At 39.1% G+C, this 24,870-nt stretch overlaps 2 protein-coding genes across 4 annotated transcripts in view; both read right to left on the reverse strand.

Moving 5' to 3' along the window:
* Positions 1-379: 379 nt before the first annotated feature.
* On the reverse strand, positions 380-2,246 carry LOC104605709 (transcription factor MYB102). The gene is made up of 3 exons (XM_010270577.3): positions 1,948-2,246; positions 1,650-1,779; positions 380-1,411 (listed from the first exon to the last, which is right to left on the reverse strand). The coding sequence occupies exons 1-3, from the start codon at positions 2,078-2,080 to the stop codon at positions 565-567; spliced, it is 1,110 nt and encodes a 369-aa protein (XP_010268879.1). The 5' UTR covers positions 2,081-2,246; the 3' UTR covers positions 380-564.
* An 8,245-nt stretch (positions 2,247-10,491) lies between these two features.
* LOC104605708 (Inositol monophosphatase family protein) overlaps positions 10,492-24,870 on the reverse strand; it is a 49,754-nt gene continuing 35,375 nt past the window's right edge. For 2 of the 3 annotated variants that reach the window (XM_010270576.2, XM_010270573.3), the window contains exons 7-9: positions 11,215-11,293; positions 11,081-11,131; positions 10,492-10,803 (exon numbers count right to left, since the gene is read on the reverse strand). In XM_010270576.2, coding sequence (XP_010268878.1) covers positions 10,654-10,803; positions 11,081-11,131; positions 11,215-11,293 — 280 coding nt within the window. In that variant the 3' untranslated portion in view covers positions 10,492-10,653. The remainder of the gene's footprint in view (positions 10,804-11,080; positions 11,132-11,214; positions 11,294-24,870) is intronic. The other variant, XM_010270574.3, reaches the window with a different exon arrangement.

The following is a 24,870-nucleotide window of genomic DNA, read 5'->3' on the forward strand; positions in this document are numbered from 1 at the left end:
TCTCCTGGCCCCTCCTCATTCGGATCTTCCGACCCGATGGAAAACTACCCATTACCCAACATATAAAAAAAATGAAAACATTTCTGAAAAAGAAAAGAACTTTTAATTATGAAAATGTTATACATCTTGTGACTACGACGGCAGAAGACTTGGGTTAGTAACGTGATATATTTCTTTTTATTTTCTGATAAACAATTCATTTTTTTTTTATTTATACGTTGGATGCTTAAAAGGGAAGGTCTCTTAGTTGATCATTCATGTCTTGTTTATCGATTTTACTTCCGCAGATTTTTTTTTTTTTTGTTGTTTAGTTGATAATTATTTGTTAAGATATACTAACAAAAAAGACTCGGAACATGATCAATAATGCAACTTCCCATCAAAACAAGGAGCTCCTGTTTCCTGATACTGTAACCTTAATAAAAATTACAACAAATTCGTATAGATTTTACAGAATCAACACCAGTCATACACAGAAACAATTTAAAAGACAAGAAAAAGATTCTTGAGCAGTGGGGTTATCAAATTTCAAGCTCTCTTCTCCGAGGCAGTAGCTTTTGTAGATTACATGAATTCATTGACATCCAAGAGATCAGGGATTTCGAACTTCAACACGTTACTGCAGTAGCTATCTCTCTCATCTTCAGTGCTACTGTTGATATTCGTCGACGACGAATTCAAGGGCGCTGTGCTCGATGAAGGCGTTGATAGAACTGAAGTGAAGCCAAAATCATGGCTGCTGCTGCTGCTGCTGTTGTTGTTGGATTGGAAAATTGAGTTATTCAGTAGAGTGTGATCGGCAGTAGGATGATCAGAACCAACATAGCTGAAATTTGGTAAAGAAACAAAACTTTCCTGAAAATTACAAGGCATTTCATTGTGTTGCCACAGATTGGTTTGGGAAGTTGGGCAGCTGAAGCTTGTGGGATTTGATGGAAATTTCTCTACATTGGTTTGCAGGAGTTGGGTTTCATCTAGAAATGGAGCCCAGGGAGTAGTAGATGTGGTACAAACTGGGATTTCTTGAATTGGGTTTGTTGGGAGCTGGTTAGGAGGGAAAGAGGCAAACTGATCATTTGGGAGTTGGGGATTGCAGAGTTGGTTCTCATGAAGATTTTGCAGGAGAAATTCTGGCCGGTTTTCGTTTTGGGAAGATAAGAGAGTAGTGGCTAGCCTTAGGAGCTCAGGGTTAACGAGAGGCTGGATGCCGAGAAGTCTTGAAAGATCCAACTGCGATGGGTTGTAAAGAGGTGAGTTGAGAATCGAGGAGAGGTCGAGAAGATCAAGGCGGGGACTATGAGTTACGGGATCAATTCCCATTCGGAGGAGCCTTTTTCTAATACGTGTGTTCCAGTAGTTCTTGATTTCATTGTCAGTTCTTCCAGGCAACCGAGCAGCAATGGCAGACCACCTGGATTAGCAAAGTAGAAGGAAATTAGAAAGATAAAAAGTTGAAAACTGAAAATTTAGCTTTACAAGTTTACATGCTCAATGGTCTAGATTATAAGTAATGAAAGAGTAGAAGTTCTTGAAGTGAGTAGTATACAGGGGAAAAATAGTTTATAGAAAACGGTATTAGACATTCAAAGCTAAGAATATATAGAATCTATATATAATTAATATAGATAGAAGAAAAGAAAAAGTCTTACTTGTTCCCCAGAATACTGTGTAGTTGGATTATAGTCTCTTCCTCTTCGAATGAAAATCTGCCTCTCTTGATATCAGGTCTGAGATAGTTGTTCCATCGAAGGCGGCAACTCTTTCCGCACCTATGAAGTCCTATAAGTTGAGGCAAAACAAGGGAAGAAAAGACTCTTAGTTCTTTTGGTTCTGGTTCAAATATATATATATATATTTCAACCATGAAAACCGATCGATGCGAAGAAAGAGACACAACATCTAGTACTAGCAGAAGAGGAAACGTTTAGACCAAATTAATTTGTATACCGGCATTCTTGGGAAGGGTTCGCCAGCTTCCGTGCCCATGTTTCTGGATATAATCGATCAGCTTCTTATCTTCCTCGGGCGTCCATGGCCCTTTCTTCAATCCATTTTTCTCACAGCAAGGTGCTCTACCCATGTTACCACCAGAAGCAGATCTTTAGATACCTTTCTGCAGTCAACTGTACTTAATTTGCACTTGTTGGAGAGAGAGAGAGGAGAAGATGAAAAAGAGAAGAAGATATATCGGTGGTGGGAAAGGAGAGAAAGAGAGAAGATGAACTCTGTAACAAAAGTGCAGATGTGGGTCGTATAGCAAGTGTGTGTGTATAAATAGTTGGCGAGAGTAAGAAAGAAGAGAAGTCAAAGGGATTCGGTGCCGGCCTCTACGCGACGTGTCTCTTAAATGTGAAATCAATCTTCAATCTGTTTTTAACCCCCAAAAGGCCAAAACTAGAAATCGTTTTCCTTCAGATGTCTCTCCTCACTTTCTGGATTCACATTAGCTGTCACCACCATGATTTGGCCACGTACCCCAAGCGACGGTTTCGAAGACTACATCGTCTAGTCTAGTGATCAACTTCGCGGCTTCTGATCTGCTGCATGCATTCATGTTCATGCAAGCTCTGAGTTCAAGCCGAATCCAGCTTTACACCAGTCAGTCTCAGTCGGCTTACTTCTCATGCGTATATCTTCTTGTTAATCTGTATAGATTAATTATCTATTAATGTCATGTTACGTGAACTGAGTATGAGCATTAATTATGGGTTCCCATAATTTAATAGTTTTTGGGTGGACAATAGTTAGGTGTTTTCCAAAAGTAGGAGCATGAAATGGATATGAAAAAGTGTTAAGGTGGCTGATGAGATATTCTTCTGCTATATACTGCTTAATAAATATATAGACATGCTAATGACAGGTTTAAGTTGAATTGAAGCATTAATTAGGGGGATTTCCATTGCCTAATTAAGCTAGCCAGCTCCTGGCCTCCTGCCCAAAAATTAAATAAATTAATTCACTGTAATTTTTCAAAATGTCTACAATTCACCATGTCATTAATTTGACATTAAACAGACTAACAGGTGTGAATATATTATTATTTTAACTTTCATATAAAAATATAAAATATATATATAAAATAAATTAATGGGTGTTAATATATTATCATTTTAATATTTAGAAATAAAAAAAGAAAAAAGTTCAAAAAAAATATTTTCAAATATAAAATATATAAAAACAAAAAATATAAAAAGTTATAGAAGTTGGCATAAAAAAATTATAGAAGAAAACAGAAGTTGTAAATAAATAACAAAAATACAGGAAAATTTATAGATTGTAGAAAATAGAAAAATGTAAAAAACAGAAATTATAAAAAACATTGGAAATTATAACAAAACACTAAAAATGCAAAAAAAAAAAACAAGAAAATTGAAACTAAAAAAGACCATTTTTTCTCTAACTCGCCATTCCAGGATAATTGAATGATGAAATTTATTATTTATGCTGACATGAATACCTCTGTTAAGAAACATTAACGATACACTAACAGAAGGTGAATTTTGAAAAATAAAAAATATTAAATATTTTAAAATTTTATAATGAATTTAAGAAAAATATTAAAAACTCATGATGAATTTTAGACAATTTCCCTAGGTGACTCCTCCTCTAGGTTAACCAATGTATTAGTTGATATTCTTACCAGTTATGACTTTGGTAAAGGAAGTTTGTTTCCTTCTCTGAATCGGGTTAAAAAGTCAAAGGATTGTACGACTAAAAGTGGGCATTTGTCATACCAAATTTATAAATTCAAACTAGGGCCCATTTTATCTTCATAACCAATTTATCATGTAATAGAACTTGATAAATTAGGAAAAGGCAATCAGAAAAGAAAACGAAAAAAAAAAAAAAGGAGAAAAGGAAAACGAAAAGATTACATGATGAAGTGGTTAGGGCCCAAGAATTGGTACCATTTGTTTGGCTTTAGCTTCTGCAAGGTGGTGGTGGTCCCATCTGACGACTGGCGATGCCAAGGCCGAAAAATTAGGCATCTGGGTCTGGGTGAGACCGTGAACCGTTGGAGAGTAACCGGAGAAAATGTGGTTGTGGGACGACAAACATATATTTTCTCCAGTTGGACGGGCTTCCATTTTCTTTATTTCCTTTTTGAGGAGCTTTTCCCCTTTTCCTGGTGAAGAAAAAATCAACGGTAGTTAGAAATTTGACTGACTGTGGAGATGGAAAGTTGAACTAGTTTTCAGAGTGAGATGTAAATGGTGGCGGTGCGGAGAAAATCTGTTGTCCGCCCATAGTGAAACAATTTCACCGATATGCTTTCTGGATTAGTGATGATCGATAGGGAGGATTTGGATTTCTTAAGAGGGAAATTTTCCAATTGAAATTATAAGAATCGATGGGTAAATAAGATACTCCTTGAGTTGACAACTTTCTCTCAAGTCTAACCTAATCTAATGAAATAATGATCTATTAATACGTAGACCTTCCTGTGTCCTGATGTCTTTTTTCTTTTTGTTCCCCTCTTTACGTTACCCTTTTGCATCTTCTTCTGTGGCCACCAACCTTCTCTTGGTGTCAAATAAAAGCTTCTAGAGAACTCAATAAAAATTTCTTTCATTTTTGCGTTTCTTCTTCAAGGCATTGACGAGTTAGAGAGAGATTCTATTCTTTAGCTGAAGATCATCTTGACATTGTTCTTTCTGCGTCTCTTAATAATTGAGGATTTGCTTTTTAGTCTTTTTCAGCCTCATCCTTTACGTTGTCTTTCTGCACCTCCACCAAATCACAAAGCAGAACGACAGACACTGCCTTTTGAATTAATTTTGATAGACAATCTGTCAAGGGAAGGCATTGTCTTTTAATTTGAAGTTTTCTCATTTTCACTCTCGGTCAAGATGGAAATCTTATAGACCTGGCAATTGGGTTGGGTGGATCAGGTTTGGGTTGGGTTAACACACTTCGGATTGATTTCGGGTTGGGTTATCAAATGCTAGACCCTAATCCTAAATGTTCAGGTTAGGATTGACCCATGGGTCAATTCGAGTCATCCCAAAAAATAACTGAAATTAAAAAAAAAAAAACTACATGAAAAATGCTAAAATTAAAGGAATTAATCTTAAAATTTCAAATATAAAATAAAAAAGCTTGAACATTTAACAATTTAAAGTGTAAACAATAAAGAGTAAAGAATAAATAGAAAAAAAAAATTAAAGAGTAAAAATTTCTAACAATGCATAAATAGTTCCAATTACAGTTTACAATCGGATCAGCAGGGTGACCCATGACCCAACCCAACCCAGTATTTTTTAAATCAATTCGGATTAGATCATTCTCACATTCAAGTAGCTAAATATGATACCCTAACTCTATTTTTTCAGGTTGAATTGGGGCGGATTCACAGATTGGGTCAACTTATTGCCAAGTCTACTTATATACGATCAAATGGGAAAATATGGGTGCCCCCTCCGACCCCACAAGCCCTGTTGTTAGAACAGAGGACCTCTAGCTCGTCCATGTTGGGTCCTGATCCCATGGTGAGTGAGGCCCACTTAAAGTTGGTCCCACCTAATCAGTGCACAAAAGACCTGTACCGTACCCCAATACCTCTTAAAAACTCTCCCTCAAATTAGCTTCTCTTATTCTCTCCCTTATATATAATTAGTATATATGTGATGTAATAATCATTAATGTAACTGTGCCCTTATCAGTTTAGCAACCACCTACTACAGCAACAAGGGTCAATGGGTGCCCTTCGAGCGAATTTTGGCACATGTCCAAACGAATATGGATCGTGGCCCTCCCACACGAGAAAATATTTAGGCTATATCAGTGCAATAAATTATCAGTTATATTTGCACTGTATCTGATGGTGGCATGGATAATTAAGCCAACCAATATAGAATTTTATAATTAATTCATCAATTGAATGGACGAAACTAATTATCTGATCTACTCCATTTTTGTTGGTCGCTAATTTTTTTGGACCTATCTAATGGTGGCATTGGGTCTAGATCTTCTTAAAAATGGGGAGACATGGCGATTCAAGTGAGGACACCTCAGTGCGGTCATGACGAGGGCACTTTGTTTTGTATCTGAGTATCTCGTCTTTTAAGTTGTACCCAAAGTGATGATTTGGAATTTCCGCTACTACGTGTCAGAAAGCAAAGCGCTAGCTCCACGGATGGGGTCCACCCAAAGTAGATAAAATCCGACACGTCACATACTCATATTTCAAGCGTCAAGAGTCAAGACAATGATCGATTTGCCCACTGAAGCCCTCTCATCTCTTGACGTGCGTCTCTCCCTTATTACAACTTTATGATGTTTAGGTTTACATGACAAGCATGCAATCAATCCATTCCCCTTGACATAAAGAAAAGAGAAGCAATGGAAAACCCAGCTGAGACATTTGAAAATCATGCATTTGTCTCATCCACCTTTATCTAACAACAACAGACTGGTCAAATATTATTTTACTCATCTACTAAGATTTGGCCCACGGCCCACCTTTCTATTTTGCTTGCTTCCATTTTCCTGTTAACATTGAGAGAACCCTTGAGAAGTAAAAACATTTCTTACAAGGGAGACCATGACAATAAATTAAACATTCGTCTTATGAACCATATACTCTAAGCTAGTAAATACAGTATTACTTCTACTAAGGCTCAGTTTGGAAGGAGTATAAATACAAATATATTGAGTGCAAATACTTATAAAATATAAGGTTTTGTACTCTATATATTTGTATTTGTATTCCATCCAAACTGGGCTTAATATACAAATATGCAATGATCAAACCCGTTACCCTCAAGCAAGGATCAAAATATCTATATGATACGCCTAGACCTGTTCATGGCTTGGGTTTCAGGCTTGGCTTTACATTGTTTTGGGCTCAGACAATAGGTCAAGTTTATTCAAATTTTGACAAAAGTTAAGTCCGAGCCTGGCCCATGAACAGGTCATACACCTTGTATTGTGTTCGTATTGCTGGACCCCAAAATGCATGGATACACTGATAGCTACTTGAGGGTATCCATGCGTTTCATGGCCTATGGATACAGATGCCATATGCCTCATATTGATATTTTTATCCTTAGTACTATGGGCTTATGTTGCTTTCTTTGCTATCATGAAGACACTGCATTTGTTCCTTGGGCTCCATTTGGAAAGAGTATAAATACAAATATATAGAGTACAAAACCCTGTATTTTATATTATTTTGTATATATTTATATTGTACATATTTGTATTTATACTCCTTCCAAACTAAGCCTTGGGGAATTCAAAGTATGGTCTAATACTCAAAAGAAAGGTTTACATCTAATACCTGCTCTGGTAAGTATTTCCTTCCTAAAACCTAGGGTTTACTTGTGCACGGCTTACTCAAAGAAGGCTAAGAAGCTACCTACGTCTTCAAGTTGACCCCCAAGAAATATGTAAATTTGGTAGATTAACTAAATATTGTTAATGTTGGTTGTGAGGTATCCTTCAAACTCCAACCAACGTTGAATATTCAATTGGGTATATCTTTATGCAAGAGTCCACATTATTTATATGTTATCTATGGATACGGGATCTAAGCATGTGTGGCCGATACTACATATTTATTTAAACTACGTAGTCATGCAAAGGAATCCAAGAAACAATACTCAATTGAGGAACACGAATTCATTTTTCAGTATTATATTAATTGGGGTTGGCTCAGAACCTTCCTAAAATACCAGCACTTTAAATGAAACTGTCTCCACCTACGCCTACGCACGGCCATTGGAACACGTGGTCGATTTCCTACCTAGCTTTATCAGAATGGGTTAACACAAGAGCTTGCCGTCAAATGTTATGGAAGTGTGATCAGGTGTATGTTATAATGTTATGAATAATTCTTGTGTAATTACAATGACATGGGAATGGATGGGTGGTGGGTAAAGGGATGAATCATGAATGGATGGAAACCCCTGAGCCACACAAGTACACCTGATGAATGAGGAAAGGGTAAGGGCCAAAGAGGCATCTGAGGCTTGTCAAAGCGGAATACTATAGTTAGTTGGCCAGAAAACAAACCTGGTGCTAGTATAAGTTGTTAGCTTTAACCTTCAAAAATACATTAAATAACCGCCGTGTCAATTCAGCCAAAAGTAGTTAAAAGAGCTGCTGCCTGATGGGGTTAGATAAAGCCCAAAACGAGTTTGAAGTAGGCTGAGTTAAAGAATAATTTGGGCATGCTCATTTTTTCTTTCTTTTTTGATATCTTTTGAAGTGATATAAAATTGAGGCTAACCCATAACCCTCCTAACCCAGATGCAGGCAGGATTCAATCCTAACCCAGATGCAGACAGGATTTAATCAAAGAAGCACATCACAGTCTGCAGGGAAAGGAACTTTAAAATTATAGTGTTCCTGTTATAGACGACATTTTGTCGACTTTGGATCGTAAACCAACTTAAGGGTATTCGCCAATGTATATGGTTTGTTTATACACATTAAAGAGATCTTTTACTAACCACCCTAGTTCCACTTCCTTAACAATGAAGAAACGGGCATCTCCTTGAAAATTGAAGCCCTTTCCACATTACGACAGAGATCATTAAGGAAAAACTGATCACTTACCAAGAACAAAGTGGCTTCAAGGTCCCTTTTAGTTTTCCATTTCCATTAAACACATCAAAACTAGTTAAGTAACCGAAACTGAGTTCTCCCAAAGCCAATGATGACAGAAAGGATAAATGATAAATCACATATTAAAAGACTTAAATATACCTTTAGTTTTTATAGACTGACTTAAGCATATCTTGAGTTTTTCAAATAAACTTAAATAGAATTTAACAGAAATACTTTTTTACCCTTGATCATTCTTCAAATTTTCAGAGAGACCTAGATTCCAACAGAACCGAATTCCCCAACCAGGTGAACTAAAAGCCTAGATATAGCTTACGACTTCATTTGACCATTGATGCTTATGTTTTGTTCTTGACTTTTTGGCCAAACAATGCGAGCATTCCTCCTGGTCATAGGGGTGCAAGGTGCCAAACGGTTATAAAAACTTTGGCAGTTGGGAGCATTGCCAACTAGGAGGTGCAAGGTGCCAACCAGGGGGTGTAAGGTGCCAAACGGTTAGAAAAACTTTGGCTGTTGGGAGCATTCACAACTAGGGGGTGCAAAGTGCCAACCAGCGGGTTGGTAAGGTCTCATGCTGGTTGTAGCAGAGACTAAGGATCGAATCCCGCCTGCACCTGGGTTGGGGTATGCTTAAGATAATTTATGAAAACTCAGGGTATGTAAGTCTTTTACCCTATTAAAAAGTTGTTTCTAGATTTGGGGTTAATCGGTTAGCTGGCATATGATGTGGAATCTCTAACCCGTAGAATTTGGCAAGATGAGAGACTTGAAATTTCAAACGTAAGTTTGTTTCGTTGAAAAGAAAATTCATATCCATGGTTTTAAAAAATGACCCGGAAACGGAACCATTCTGGCCACCGGCTTCCGGGTTGATGGTTCGATCGTCTGATTCAAGCAGACGGCCCATTCTGACAAAGAAATTAAAAGAAAAATAAAAAATTAATTAAAAAATGGCCAAAACCATTGAACAGGTCGACAGTTTGACCGCCCAGGTCAACGGGTCATTGACTGGTTCAATGGTTTTTGGTCAGAGACAGGGTTTGGGGTAAAACAGAACCGGTTGCCTGAACGGTTCCTGGGCCGAACGGTCGGACCATCCGGGTTAATGGTGGTTCAAAAACCATATTCATATCATAGGAAAGAATGTTTCGAAGTAGAAAAATATCAAGATTGTATTATTTGATTGCAATATGTGATCAAATTTCTTAAGTATATCAAGTTAAAACTTGGTCCAAGATTGGAACATCTATAAACTTAACCTGAAGTGCCTGAAAGGAAATCCTGACAATGAAAATGGTGAATTGACAATATAAATTAATACTTAAATTATCCATACTGGATCCTCAATAAGAAAGACAACTTTAGAAACTCTAATCTTTTGCAGTTCTCTGAGATTTCTACACACTTGAGAACTCCAAACCAAATTTAAGACATGTCCTAACATGCTAGAGGTCCCTAATGTCCATCCAAACATGAAACATGCAATTAAAAGATCCATATGATAAGAATCATCTTCCACCTCAAAGCTTGAATAGAAAGATGACAATAGATTTCATCATCTCAATTTCACCCTAGTTATTCTATTTCATCCAGACTCCAGCTGAGGATGTTATTGGAATCACCAATAATGGCAATGGTCATTAAGATTTCCTGTAACCAGCATAAGCATAAATTCCTCATATAAAACATTTTGTCTTTGTTCCCCTAGAATAAACTGCCATCTAACAAATAGGCAAATGAAGTTTCTCCAGAAGCTCGAGGTTCACAGGACCTGGCTTGCCTCTCCCACCCTGATGCTAACGGATGAACTTGTATTACACTTTCATAATTCATTGAGGTTGAATTATATAGTGTAGCAGGCTTAACCATACCAGTGGCAAGAGAAGTTCAAGTTAAACTGGTAATGATAGCATAGTCAACTGTTCTGAAAATGGTAATGGATGACTTTGAATATCATTTTTACTAAAATTATTTTTTGGCTCAATGTGAAGCATGTTACTGCAAGAATTCAAGAACAACATAAAAAACTGTCAGGAAAAAAAAAATCATTACATACCAAATCGAATATTCAGGATAATGTAATTAGACAATTGATGAACTGGAAGAGATCACCTCCAGTATCTGGTTATGCAAGTTACCATTTGTAACAAGCACACCACCCGAAGGAAAGATGGCCCTCCGCTCCACTTGATCTGCCGCAAGATCAAGTTGACTCCCTTTCCAGTCAGTAACCTAATTACATAGTGTTAGCTTTCCAATCCATGAAATATTGAACAAATAAAAGTTGTCATAAAAAGATCATAAAGTGCAGCTGGATGTAAATAACAAAAGCTCTTATACAATTGTAAATTAGAGAGTATGTCAAGCTTTTAGTTAATTCTTTTAGTTTTATGTATTACTGAAAGAAGTAGAAAAAGTAAAGCTTACTTAGTACTGATGTCGGTCTGCTCAATGTGCAGAGTCGAAAAAATTACAAAAAATTATACCATAAAACTGGAAAAAAGCATACCTGTCCACCAGCTTCATGTACACATATCATCCCAACAGCATGATCCCAAGCCTATATTGCATATCAAGTTAAAGTCAACAAAGAGGCCTACCTGAATCTTTGCCATTCCATCTCCAGTTTGAAATGCTACATACCTTGATAACAGTTTGAGGCTTTGCTCGAAGAATGAAAACAGAAGCTCTACCTGAAGCCACCATTAAGTACTTGCACAGACTGCAAAATAATAATAAATAATAATAATATAAATAAATAAATAAATAAAAGAATAGAAGCCCATATTGAGGGGGTGTAACATGCAAAGATAACAAATAGAATTCATCCTCCATACAAAAATTTAACAAGCTATTAATCTTACAAATAAGCATGATATTCTGGTTTCAGAATTCAAAATTAAAGAGCAAAGACTCAACTTACAAGGCATCCAATTACATGAATTATTAATAAAATCTCCATTTACTGTTGCTTACCGAATATATATATATATATATATATATTAAGGGCCTTTCTTTGTAAATTTCAAAAAAAAAAGAAGAGAAAAAGGAATTCTATTTGTCTGTCATGTAACAAGGAAGATAAACAAGAAGAATACAATGAAGAGGAAAGTAAAGAGGCTATCTAAACACCCCTCCTTTATCAAGAATATGTCCCTATTTGACATCCTATGATAAATAGAATGAAGTGCTCATGCTAGAATACAATGCATAAAAATGCTTGCTAAATGCACTTTTTTTTTGAAGAAAGTAAAGTAATTTTATTAGGACAGTGTAGAGAACACTGATGTGGTTCCCATTGTGTTCATATGACTGTAGTTAGCAGTTAGTTATTTTCAGTTTGTTAGTTGGTAGTTTATTTCAGTTATAGTTATTAGTTTTCTTTTTTTTTTTTTGCCATGTAAGCAGTAAGGGTAATTCAGCCCTTTACTTTCATTCGAATATTAATATAAATTGTAAGAGTGGGGCTAGTGATTTAAAAGGCACGCCTGAGCCGCGCCTAGGCACACAGGCGAGGCGCATTTTGGGGTATGCGCCTCGCCCAGGTCCTAGGTGCACCCCTTTCAAAAGGCACATGCTTGATGCGCCTTGCACCTCAGCCCAGGTGTGCGCCTTTTTAAAATTTTGCACTTTTTGCTTTTTTTTTAGTCTAACGGATGGGCCGAGGGCTCCGCCTCCAGACCCCCAACCATGCCCCTTGAAGCAAGCCTGAACAAGTCTATGTTAGGGTTTGAAATTCTTATTTCTCATATAAAAAATAATGATTTTACAACTTTCATTGCCTTATAAGAAGATATTTTATTGCAATGAATAAATGAACAACATCAGCAAATAGGGGGTACAAAGGCCCTAACATAGACTTGTTCGGGCTTGCCTCGAGGGGCGTGGTACAAAGGTGACTCATAGAATCAAGAATGCAATATGTTTTACATCACATTAGCTACTTGAAGCAATGCAATTAAGGAAAAAAAGAGAGATTGTGGACTTTACATGCTTGAAAATGCTTTATATGTTTACTTTTATTTTTAAATTTTCATTTGAATACAATTTACATGTTATGTTTATGTATTTTAATTTTAGATAATAGGTTTTTTAAATCATTTATTTTAAAATTTAAGTTTATATTTTTATTAACATTATGTTTAATAATTTTTTGATTTTTTTTCCATTTTCTTTAAAAAAATTTGGCATTTATTTTGAATTTTCTGACTTTTTTATTTTTAGCTTTTTTTTTGTAAATTTGCACCTTTCTTAAAAAGGCATGCACCTTGCCTTGTGCCTTGCACCTTGCGCCTCAGGCTCAAATTGGCCCTTGCGCTTTTTTCGCGCCTTACGCTTTTAAAACACTGAGTGGGGCGGTTGTTGATAGCTCTCTCTCTCTTTTCTAAATTCCCTTCTCCGGGTTCTTCTTCTCCTCCTCTCTTCCCTTATCCTCCTCTCTTTTTCAATATTTGTTTGTTAATTTCTCATTAAACCTAGGACAGATTGTAGTCCTATTCGACTACTTGGTATCAAAGCCAACCTAGGACTTCTTATGCTAGTCTAATAAGGCCGACTACATGAGAACCTCGTAGGTTTGGAAGTTTCAGCAGAAAGAAAGTCATCGGCTGATTCTTGGAGGTTGCTGGTAGTGTGAGGCTGCTACTAAAGAGATTGTAGAGTCTTGGAGAGATCCAGTGATTAGGAAGATGTTAGACAGTGTATGCCCTTAGCTCCAATCAGCATGATGTACATTATGACATTTACTGTAAATGAATAAAGTACATATTTGATTCATGTTATTGTGGTGTGTTTATGTGTAATACCCTTAAACTAGACACATATGAGACTCGTGTTAGTTTAGAATCTTCATAGCCATTGGATAGATTTAGAGAGATTTATCCTACCAAGGCTGACACTGATGTGCCACAAAGTTGGTTGGGGTGGCTTGTCTCAGCTGTCAGGGTGAGACCTAAGGTACATGCAGTGTGGGTTTACTTGAAACCCTGAACTAGACCAAATTCTAGTGTTGCCTTGGACCTTGGACACAGATGGGCAAAACTAGAATGTTACACCTGACCCCTAGACTCGATTATGATATTGCATTGGGTGTCGGATTGGATTGTCTTTGATGTGCCAATCAGTGAGATCCTTAGAGGGGGTCAAAACCTGGGTATGTTGGGATAGTCCAAGAATTCATCTGAGTGGGTGATCATAGTGACAGAATCAGCCCTTTGTCGGACAAAGTGAATGATCAGGGAAATGCACTCTCTCTAATGGAAACCTAAACTGCCGGCAGTGGATTTCAAATGTGTTTGAAATTTGGTTTTGCAAAATATATTTATATAGAGATATACTTATATATTATATTTTCAAATTGTTTGAAAAGGTTTTAATTCCCGGGATCCATGCGAGTATAGAGTGCAGCACTGTACCTTGCAGCCGAGGGAGAGGTCCTCTCTTATTGGACAGTGTTTGATCATTAAGGGATAAGACCATTGAGGGTTATACCTGATGGGCTAATCTTGCATCTGCCCACAGTCCTTGGGCCTAAGATGGCTAAACCCAAGGACCATTCAGTGTAAATGTTGGGCCCATTAAGAGCCCATGGTGATGGACTCAGGGGTTCACTGTGTCCTGCAGTGAATTCGGCCAGGCCTTGTAACTAAGGTTGGGCTGAACCCATGTGGCTGATGTGTAGATCAATGATAGGGTCCTGTAGAGAACATTGATGTGGGCCCCACAACTGTGGTCCCACTCTGTTCGTAGGGTAGAATGTATCTAGTCACAGTTGTGGTTATTTTGCTATTCTGTTATTTCTAGTTTCAGTTTTATATTGTTTGTTATTTGTTAACAGTTATGATGTAAACACCAAGGGCAGACATGTCCTTTCATGTAACTAGCATAACCTATAATATTAACTTAAAGTGGCGACGGCAGAATATTGGCATTATGTTCTTCTCCTCAAAATTTGTGTTCTATTACTCTTCCATCACTCTTTCTTCTACATCTTCACTTTCTCTTCTCATCGAACCTGAAATCTCTTAGTGATCAAGACAGAATAGCAGTCTTGAAAACCTACATGGTATCAGAGCCAAGTTAGGGTTTTTCATGTGGGTCTAATACCAGCCGACCACATGAGAATCTCCTAGGACTGAAAGCTGAAAAGGAGTTCGCAGACTGATTCTTGGAGATCGCCAGAGGTACTAGCAGCTGTTGGAAACTTGCTAAGGTTGTAGAGTGTTGGTGGTCAAGAAGGATCAGAGAAGACTAGGGTTCAGGTAACCCTAGAAGGCAGCGAACTATTTTTTCCTTGTAAGTTGTTTACTTTTTAATAGAAGTTCTTTCAGAGAAGATAGGTTGGACCTATCTGGAGGGGAAGGCCGAACCATTCTAGCTCTTTCTCTCTTCGATTTCCTAGGGTTTTAAAGCAAACCCTGGACTGAACTATGTTTCTCTCTACTCTAGGGTTTGAAAGTGATCTGCGGCAAGCCCTAGTGGTTGACTGAACCCTATGGTCTACCTAGAGCTACTCTTAAGTTGATTGGTAGGTCCGATCAAATTCTAGGGTTTCTTATTAACCCTACTGCAAGCCCATCTATACAGTTTGGATTGTGCGACTGAATTGCTTCCTTTCAGGACTGATTAAAACCCTAAGTTTCCCTAGCATATCAGTTTTGTTTTAAAACTGTTCTCAGAGTTCTAAGGGGGTTAGAGATCTACGAACAGCTACTGCTGTGTTGGCTAGTTGGTTTCAGGTCAGAATTACTTCGGTTTTGTGCACATACACTGAGAATACAGATCAGGCCTATACTGTTTTGATTGTGATTGGTGATTCAAGTACTGTTTTGAGACTTGACAAAAATGGAGTCTAAAATTCAGGCAGAAGGCAGTCTTGGGAACACAAGTTATGGTGGTATTTCTGAGATGGGTGGTCAGATTACGACCATAAATTTTGATGGATCAAACTATTTGGAATGGGCCCAATCAGCCATGATGGCTATTGGTGGAAGAGGTAAATTAGGGTACCTCCTGGGAGATATGAAAGAACCTTCCAAGGGAGACCCGACATATACCAAGTGGATGCAAGAAAACTACTTGGTTATGACATGGCTGTGTAATTCTATGCAGCCTCATATTAGCCTGAATTATTTGTGGGCAAAGACAGCTAAGGAGATATGGGATGTTATGAAAGAAACTTACTCCCAACCCCTTAATGTTGCCAGAGCATATGAATTGAAATGTGAGGTGAACACCCTTAAACAAGGAGAGAAACCGGTATCGGCCTACTTCTCTACCTTGAAGTCCCTGTGGCATGAGATTGATCACTTAGAGACTCTTGAGTGGGAGAGTCCCAAAGATGCTCAGACCCATAGAAAGCACATCGAGACAAACAGAGTATTTGAATTCCTGGCGGGACTGAACTCAGAATATGATATTGTGAGGCAGCAGATTTTGACTAGAGACAGTGTGACTCTCTCTCAGGCTTACTCATTTGTACACAGCAGAAGGAAGGTTATGATGCAACCCATATCAGCCTTTGTAGCGGCTACACCCAAATCAGGGGGTGATTCAGAGAAGGACAGGAGAAGGAAGACAAGAAGGATGTAGTATGTGAACATTGTAAGAAACCCAAACATACAAAAGAGACATGTTGGAAACTGCATCCCCACTTGGTTCCTGCGAAGTTAAGAAACAAGGGCACTGCTCATGTAGCCATGAACACTGATTCAGCATCCTCATCTGGCACAAAAGGAACATCTTTGGAGACCTTAGCTGCAGTTCGGGCTGCCCTAATACAGCTAGAAAAGGAGGTTGGAAATTCAGCTCAGCCACCGCAGCCTCTATCAGCCCCTGTCACATTTGCCTTCGCCCATTCAGGTACTCGAGCTTCAGCCTATCATGCCTCAGCTCCAGGTACTACTGAACCTTGTTGGGTAATAGACTCAGGTGCATCTGATCATATGACTAGCTTGCCTTCACTGTTTACTACTTACCATTTGTCTTCTGGTAGGGATAAGGTATCTATTGCTGATGGCTCCCTAGTTCCTATTTCTGGGAAGGGTGACATCAAGCTTTCAGATACTATCTCCCTATCATCTGTTTTGCATGTGCCTAAGCTTGATACTAACCTTCTTTCAGTCAATAGTATTACCAAGCATATGAACTGCTCAGTAACCATCTTCCCTGACCGATGTGTTTTTCAGGACTTGGAGACGCAGAAGGTGATTGGGACTGGCCGTGAGATGAAATGGGATCTATCTGCTTGGGGAGCGGTTCCGTCAGGGAGAGTCAATAGAGAAGTTGCCTTTTGTTTCTCAGAGTGTGAGTCCGGTTATGCTTTGGCAAAACCGATTAGGTCATTTGTCTTTTCGATCTTTACAGAGTCTGTTTCCTACTTTATTTGAGTCTATTGAGTTGTCTCAGCTACAGTGCGAAAGTTGTGAGTTTGCTAAGCATTGTAGAAAGCCTTATTGAGTAATAAAAGGAGTGATAATTTTTTTGATATTGTGCATACTGACGTTTGGGGGCCTAATCATATCCCTTCCATGGGTGGGTACAGATATTTTTTGTTATTTGTTGATGACCATACCCGCTTTTCTTGGGTTTATCTCATGCGTTCACGAGATGAGGTACCTTCCCTGACCCAAAATTTTCACCAAATGATCCTAACCCAGTTTGGTGCCAAGATCAAAGTTCTCCGATCTGATAACGCAAAGGAATACTTTGCTAAATCATTGACATCTTATCTTCTTCATCATGGGGTTATCCACCAGAGATCTTGCCCACATACACCTCAACAGAATGGAGTTGCCGAGAGGAAGAATAGGCACATTTTGGAAGTGGCTAGAAGCCTCATGTTTACTTCCAATGTCCCTATTCGCTTCTGGGGGGATGCTATCCTCACGGCGGTATACCTTATTAATCGGGTCCCTTCCAGGGTCCTTGATATGCGATCTCCTTTTTCGCTTCTACACCCACGTGAGGACTTGTTTTCTATTCCCCTTAAGACATTCGGTTGCACTTGCTTTGTTCAGCTTCTCGGACCCCATCCCTCCAAGTTCGAACCCAAAGCCTCCAAATGCATCTTCCTTGGTTATGCACAAACTCAAAAGGGTTATTGCTGTTATGATCCTGTCTCCAGGAGGAAGTTTGTCTCCATGGATGTCACTTTCTTTGAGGGGACACCTTATTATCCTCGAGTTGCCCCTTAGGGGGAGAGTAGTGAGAGTGGGGGTTTGAGTTCTTGTCTTCAGGGGGAGAGCAGTGAGAGTGGGGCAGTTCCTTTACCTATTCCATTGGGTGATGAGAACTGCAATGGTGAGGGTGGTCAGAGGGATCAGGAGTTGAGGGAAAGCTGCAATGGTGAGGGTGGTCAGAGGGATCAGGAGTTGAGGGTTTATCACAAGCGGTGCAGGCAGGTTGATCCTGATCATCGGCAGTCCAGACCAGCTCCAATCTCATCTGCAGCTCCAAGTCTAGATACTTCAGTCCCAGAGCCCACAGAGACTTCCCCTACAGATGATCTTGACCTTCCAATTGCAGTCCGTAAAGGGAAACGACATTGTACCACATCCACAGCCCACTGTATTTCCCATTTTTTATCCTATGATCGCCTATCTCCTACCTACAGGTCCTACCTTAGCTTCATTTCCAATGTCCCTATTCCAAGAACAGTGCAAGAAGCCCTATCCGTCCCTGAATGGAAAGATGTAATGCAAGTTGAGATGGATGCTCTGTTGAAGAACAACACCTGGGAGGTAGTTGATTTGCCAAAAGGAAAGAAACCAGTTGGATGCAGATGGGTATTTACGGTGAAGCATAATGCAGATGGATCTATTGAGAGGTATAAAGCTCGGTTAGTTGCAAGAGGGTTTACACAGACTTATGGCATAGATTACTTGGAGACATTTGCACCAGTAGCCAAGATGACTACTACTCGAGTTCTCTTGTCCCTTGCAGCGAGTCACACTTGGCCTTTATACCAAATGGACGTAAAAAATGCCTTCCTGAATGGAGATCTGCAGGAAGAAGTTTACATGCGTTTGCCTCCTAGATTCTATGATGCAGAAGTAGGTAAAAAGGTTTGTCGGCTCAACAAGGCTTTGTATGGTTTAAAACAGTCACCTAGGGCTTGGTTCGATAGATTCAGACTAGCACTTGTGAAGTTTGGATATGTACAGGCCCAGTCATATCATACCATATTCATCAAGAGGGTGGAGTCCTCTTTGACACTGTTGGCAGTATATGTTGATGATATTGTGGTCACAAGGAATGATAGCCATGAGATTGAGTCTCTTAAACAGCTTCTTCACCAAGAATTTGAGGTGAAGGACCTTGGTGTACTCCGGTATTTTTTGGGTTTTGAGGTTGCTAGATCCAAACAGGGATCTTTATATCTCAGAGGAAATATGTCCTACACCTGTTGACAGAAACTGGAAAGTTAGGTGTCAAGCCTGCAGATACACCAATTGAGCAGAATCACAGGATTAGTGCCGAGAGTGGGGAGCTTCTTGAAGACAAAGTTATGTTCCAGCAACTGGTAGGAAAGCTCCTATATCTCTGCCTCACTCGGCCAGATATTACTTATGTTGTTAGTGTTGTCAGCCAGTACATGCATTCTCCTAGAACCACACATCTTCTTGCGGCAGAAAGAATCTTAGCCTACTTGAAGAGATGCCCAGGTAGGGGTATACTTTTCAAGAACAACAATCACATGAAGGTGGAGGTTTATACTGATGCAGATTGGGCTGGGAGTGTTGATGACAGAAGGTCTACCTCGGGATATTGTGCCCTTGTGGGAGGAAACATTGTCTCCTGGAGAAGTAAGAAACAAAGTGTTGTCTCCCGATCAAGTACTGAAGCAGAATACAGGTCCATGGCCAATGGAGTGGCTGAAATCCTATGGCTAAGATCTCTACTTGAGGAGTTGGGTATTGAGTATGAGAAGCCCCTGATGCTGTACTGTGATAATCAAGCCACCATTAATATAGCACATAATCTAGTACAACATGACAGAACCAAACACATTGAAGTCGACCGCCATTTTGTGCGAGAGAGGGTCTCATCTCAAGAAGTATGCCTCCCTTACATCACATCCAGTATGCAACTAGCAAACAATCTTACTAAAGCCGTATCAAGAAAGAAGCTAGAGGCGGATCTATCCAAGTTGGGAATGATAAACATATACTCCCAACTTGAGGGGGAGTGTAGAGAACATTGATGTGGGCCCCACAGTTGTGGTCCCACTCTGTTCGTAGGGTAGAATGTATCTAGTCACAGCTGTGGTTATTTTGCTATTCTGTTATTTCTAGTTTCAGTTTTATATTGTTTGTTATTTGTTAACAGCTATGATGTAAACACCAAGGGCAGATATGTCCTTTCATGTAACTAGCATAACCTACATATATTAACTTAAAGTGGCGGCGGCAGAATATTGACATTCTGTTCTCCTCAAAATTTGTATTCTATTACTCTTCCATCACTCTTTCTTCTACATCTTCTTCACTTTCTCTTCTCATCGAACCTAAAATCTCTTAGTGATCAAGACTGTATAGCAGTCTTGAAAACCTACAGGTCCCATGCCATACAAAGAAAGCCAAGCTAACCAACATTAAAAGGAAGTGAGCCTAAAAGCTTAATGGGCCTAAAGCCCATTTCAAACTGGGTTAATTGGATTAATTAATTAGGGGCGAATCTGGGTATGGATCAATAGATAAGGATATGAGGGTAACTCTTATCCACTTAAAGAGTCTAGATCCAAATAAAGATTCGATCAGGGAACTACTAATTTGATTAGGAATTGTTGATCTTGATCTGTAGATAAAATAAGGGATTATCCTTATCACTTAAAGAGTTCAGATCCAAATAAAGATTTGGATCAAGAAACTCCTAATCAGATTAGGAGATCATCTCTTTAAGGCTATATATAAAGAGCAAGGCGGACCAAAAAATAATACAACACAGTTTGACTGTTTCTACCTTCAATTTTCTCTCCCTGCTCTTGCCGCCCTACTCTGTTCGATCTCCATTTCTTGGAACTGATCAAGATTTGATCTTGATATTGTTTCTTACTAGAAGAAACAATTCGGAAGTTGTGCTCACTACCCCATTCTTGCTGAACAATCAGAAGTTCTTGGTGAAGAACTACCTACTGATCTTACCTTATCCTAAGTTGTGTCATCTTCAGTGGAGGAAGGATTTGGTACACTCTTTGGGCGTGAACACTTGCGTTGGGAGGAGCATTTTTGTGTGGAATCCGTATCAAGGTATACCTCTCTCTAATCTTGGTTTCAGATTTGGTCTAGTTCGATTACAAGAACGGACCTTGAAAATGCAGTTTTCTAAATTGGAAATATGATTCCTGAATGGAAGTAAAGAAATTTTTGAAATTTCGCCCAACCTTCCTACAGGGTTCGGTCATCCATATGATGGATCTCCCATCCCTTCAGAAGAATCAGAAGTAGGTTCGAATCCTCAAGATTAGGGTTCAGATATCAGTTTGAAGGTGGTGGCCAGAGTTTTTTCATGAAGTTGTTTTTCTTGAGATCGAGCTAAAAAAAAAAGATTATTTTTGCTTATTCTGAGAGGTGAGGTTGAGAAATCTCCTCTCTTCTCTTGAGTTTTTTAGGGTTTTAAGAGAAAACCCTAAAATTCAGTATTGTTGTTAATTATGAGTAGTAGTTGGACCTTTTTTTTTATTCCAGACCAAGTGTTCTTGTTCTCTGGAGGTCTAGTAGAGTTGTTTATTGTTTCTGGGTAGTTGTCGAACCTAATTCATCCTCCTAGGTTGGCTGTTATCAATTTCTAGGTGCAGTTTCTCTTATCACAATGATAAAAAAGTGTTTTTTTATTAACATCTTAACCAAGAATGGATTTTAAGAACCAAGGGGAAGGTGTTTTGGGGGCTGGTGGTTCTGGTAACATGTCTGAGAACACCTTTCAGATTACAACTGTTAAGTTTGATGGATCAAATTACTTAGAATGGGCCCAATCAGCCATGATGGCCATTGGGGGTAGAGGAAAACTGAATTATTTGATGGGGGATGTGAAGGAACCAACTAAGGAAGATCAAACTTATGCCAAATGGGTTCAGGAGAACAATTTGGTTATGACATGGCTGTGCAACTCCATGCAGCCACATATCAGCCGAAACTACTTGTGGGCAAAAGCAGCTAAGGAAATTTGGGACACCATGAAAGAAACCTACTCCCAACCCCTTAATGTTGCTAGGGCTTATGAGCTGAAATGTGAGGTTAATAATCTTAAGCAAGGAGAGAAACTTGTCTCGGTTTACTTCTCAACCTTAAATCCTTGTGGTATGAAATTCGCCACCTAGAAACAATTGAGTGGGAAAGTCAAAAGGATGCACAAGCTTACAGAAAGCGAGTTGAAACTAATAGGGTTTTTGAGTTCCTAGCTAGTCTGAATTCTGAATATGATAATATGAGACAACAACTACTAACGAGAGATAGTGTGACCCTATCTCAAGCCTACTCCTTAGTGCACAGTGAAGAGAGTAGGAGAAAGGCTATGTTGCAGCATCAGTCCTTTGAATCAGCCTTGGCAGCAGTTAAACCTAAGTCTGGGGGTGATAAGGAGAGGGATATGAAGGAGGACAAGAGGGACCTAGTATGTGAACATTGCAAGAAACCTAAGCATACTAAAGACACCTATTGGAAGTTGCATCGCCATCTGGTTCCAACAAAACTCTGAAGCAAAAAGGGAAATGCCAATGCGGCTGTTACTACTGATTGTGCAACCTCATCGGGCACAAGAGGCACATCACTAGACACTCTAGCTGTTGTCCGGGCTGCTCTGATTCAGTTAGAGAATGAAGTTGGTAATTCAGCACCATCATCTCAGCCGTCATCAGCTCCTCCCACCTCAACTTTTGCTCATTCAAGTACATGGGCCTCAGCTTATCATGCTTCAGCTCCAAGTAATACTGAACACTATTGGATGATAGACTCAGGTGCATCTAATCATATGACTGGCTTGCCCTCACTATTTACTTACCTACCACTTATCTTCTGGCAGAGACAAAGTATCTATTGTTGATATCTCTCTTGTTCCCCTTTCTGGCAATGAAGACATCAAGTTGTCTAATGCCATTTCCTTGTCTTCAATTTTGCATGTTCCTAAACTTAGTAATAATTTGCTTTCAGTTAGTAGCATTACTAAAAATCAGAATTGTTCAGTGACTTTTTCCCCTAATCGATGTGTTTTTCAGGATTTGGAGACAAGGAAAATAATTGGGATTGGCCGTAAGACGAGTGGAATCTATCTACTTGGAGGGAACTCTCATTGGGAAGATAGTGAAGCTAGGAGGTCTTTTGTTTCTCAGTCTATTAGTTAGGTTATGCTTTGGCATAACCGATTGGGTCATTTATCTTTTAGGTCTTTGAAAAGTTTGTTTCCTAGTTTGTTTGAGCCTGTCTAGATGTTCAGTTTGAGATGTGAAAGTTGTGAACTTGCAAAGCATTGTAGAACAACTTATTTATTGAGTAATAAAAGTAGTATTCCTTTTGACATTGTACATACCGATGTTTGGGGGGTACAGATATTTCTTGTTGTTCATTGACGACTATACCTGCTTTTCTTGGGTTTACCTTATGCGTTCTCGAGATGAGCTTCCTACCTTGACCCAGATCTTTCATCAAATGATTTTAACCCAGTTTGGGGTCAAAATCAAAATTTTTAGATCCAATAATGTAAAAGAGTATTTTGCAAAACCATTAGCCTCTTATTTGCTTGACCATGGGATTATCCATCAAAATACTTGTCCTTATACACCTCAGCAAAATGGGGTTGTTGAGAGAAAGAATAGGCACATATTGAAGGTGGCTAGAAGCATCATGTTTAACTCCAATGTGCCTATACGTTTCTGGGGAGATGCCATTCTTACAATGGCATATCTCATCAACCAAATTCCTTCACGGGTTCTTGACATGAAACCTCCATTCACTCTTTTATATCTTGATAAAGAGTTGTTTACTGTTCCCCTTAAAACCTTTGGTTGTACTTGCTTTGTTCAAATTCTTGGCCCTCATCGTTCCAAATTTGATCCTGAACCCTCAAAATGTATTTTCCTTAGTTATGCACAAACTCAAAAGGGATATTGTTGCTATGAACCCACTTCTGGGAAGAGATTTGTCTCTATGGATGTCACTTTCTTTGAGGATGTACCCTATTATCCTAGGGTTTCTCCTCAGGGGGAGAGTAGTGAGGTTGGGGTTAACTCATCATAAGTTCCTTTACCTGTTCCATTGAGTGAGGAGGGATGTAATGGGGAGAGTTGTCAGAGGTATCGGGATTTGAGAGTCTATCACAAACGGTAGAGATAGGTTGATTTCGGTCATCAACAGTCCAGGCCAGACCCAATTCCTTCTGCGGATCCAAATCCAGGTACCACTATTCCTTTATCTGATATTACAGATGAGATACCTTCCATTATTGAGCCTTCACCACCTTTTGTTGAACCTTCACCTCCATTGGATGACCTTGACCTCCCTATTGCGGCTCGTAAAGGCAAACGCCATTGCACCACATCCACAGCCCATTGCATTTCCCAGTTCTTGTCTTATGACCATCTGTCTCCCTCTTACAAGTTCTTTCTTGCATCCATTGTTGATATTCCCATTCCCAAAACAGTGCAGGAAGCCTTGTCAGTTCCTAAGTGGAAGAATGCAATGAAGGTAGAAATGGATGCCCTTCTGAGAAACAATACCTAGGAGCTAGTTGATCAACCTAAAGGGAAGAAACCGGTTGGATGTAGATGGGTGTTTACTGTGAAGCATAATGTTGATGGCTCCATTGAAAGGTATAAGGCCCGATTAGTTGCAAAGGGATTTACTCAGACATATGGTATAGACTACTTGGAGACTTTTGCACCAGTAGCAAAGATGACCACTATCAGAGTTTTATTACCTCTTGCAGCCAGTTACTCCTGGCCTTTGTTTCAAATGGATGTTAAAAATGTCTTCCTTAACGGAGACATGCAAGAAGAAGTTTACATGCAGTTGCCTCCTGAATTTTATAGTGTAGAAACAGGAAAGAAGGTTTTCCGACTGAACAAAGCCTTGTATGGACTAAAACAGCCGCCCAAGCTTGGTTTGATAGATTCAGACAAGCTCTTGAGAAGTTTGGCTATGTGCAGGCTCAGTTAGATCACACTTTGTTTATTAAGAAAGTGGATTCTTCCTTAACCCTGCTTGCTATATATGTGGATGATATTATAGTGACATGGAGTGATAACAGTGAGATTGAGTCTCTTAAGCAACTCCTTCATCAAGAGTTTGAGGTAAAAGATCTGGGAGA

The sequence above is a fragment of the Nelumbo nucifera genome, chromosome 1 (genome assembly GCF_055504915.1).
Source record: "Nelumbo nucifera cultivar China Antique chromosome 1, China Antique-T2T, whole genome shotgun sequence".
NCBI lineage: Eukaryota > Viridiplantae > Streptophyta > Magnoliopsida > Proteales > Nelumbonaceae > Nelumbo > Nelumbo nucifera.

Excerpts from the sequence above, each read along its gene's own strand:
- LOC104605709 (XM_010270577.3), bottom strand. The coding sequence starts at position 2,080 with ATGGGTAGAGCACCTTGCTGTGAGAAAAATGGATTGAAGAAAGGGCCA. Across the intron at positions 1,780-1,947 it reads AACCCTTCCCAAGAATGCCG|GACTTCATAGGTGCGGAAAG; the intron begins GTATACAAATTA and ends CTCAACTTATAG. Across the intron at positions 1,412-1,649 it reads CACAGTATTCTGGGGAACAA|GTGGTCTGCCATTGCTGCTC; the intron begins GTAAGACTTTTT and ends TTGCTAATCCAG.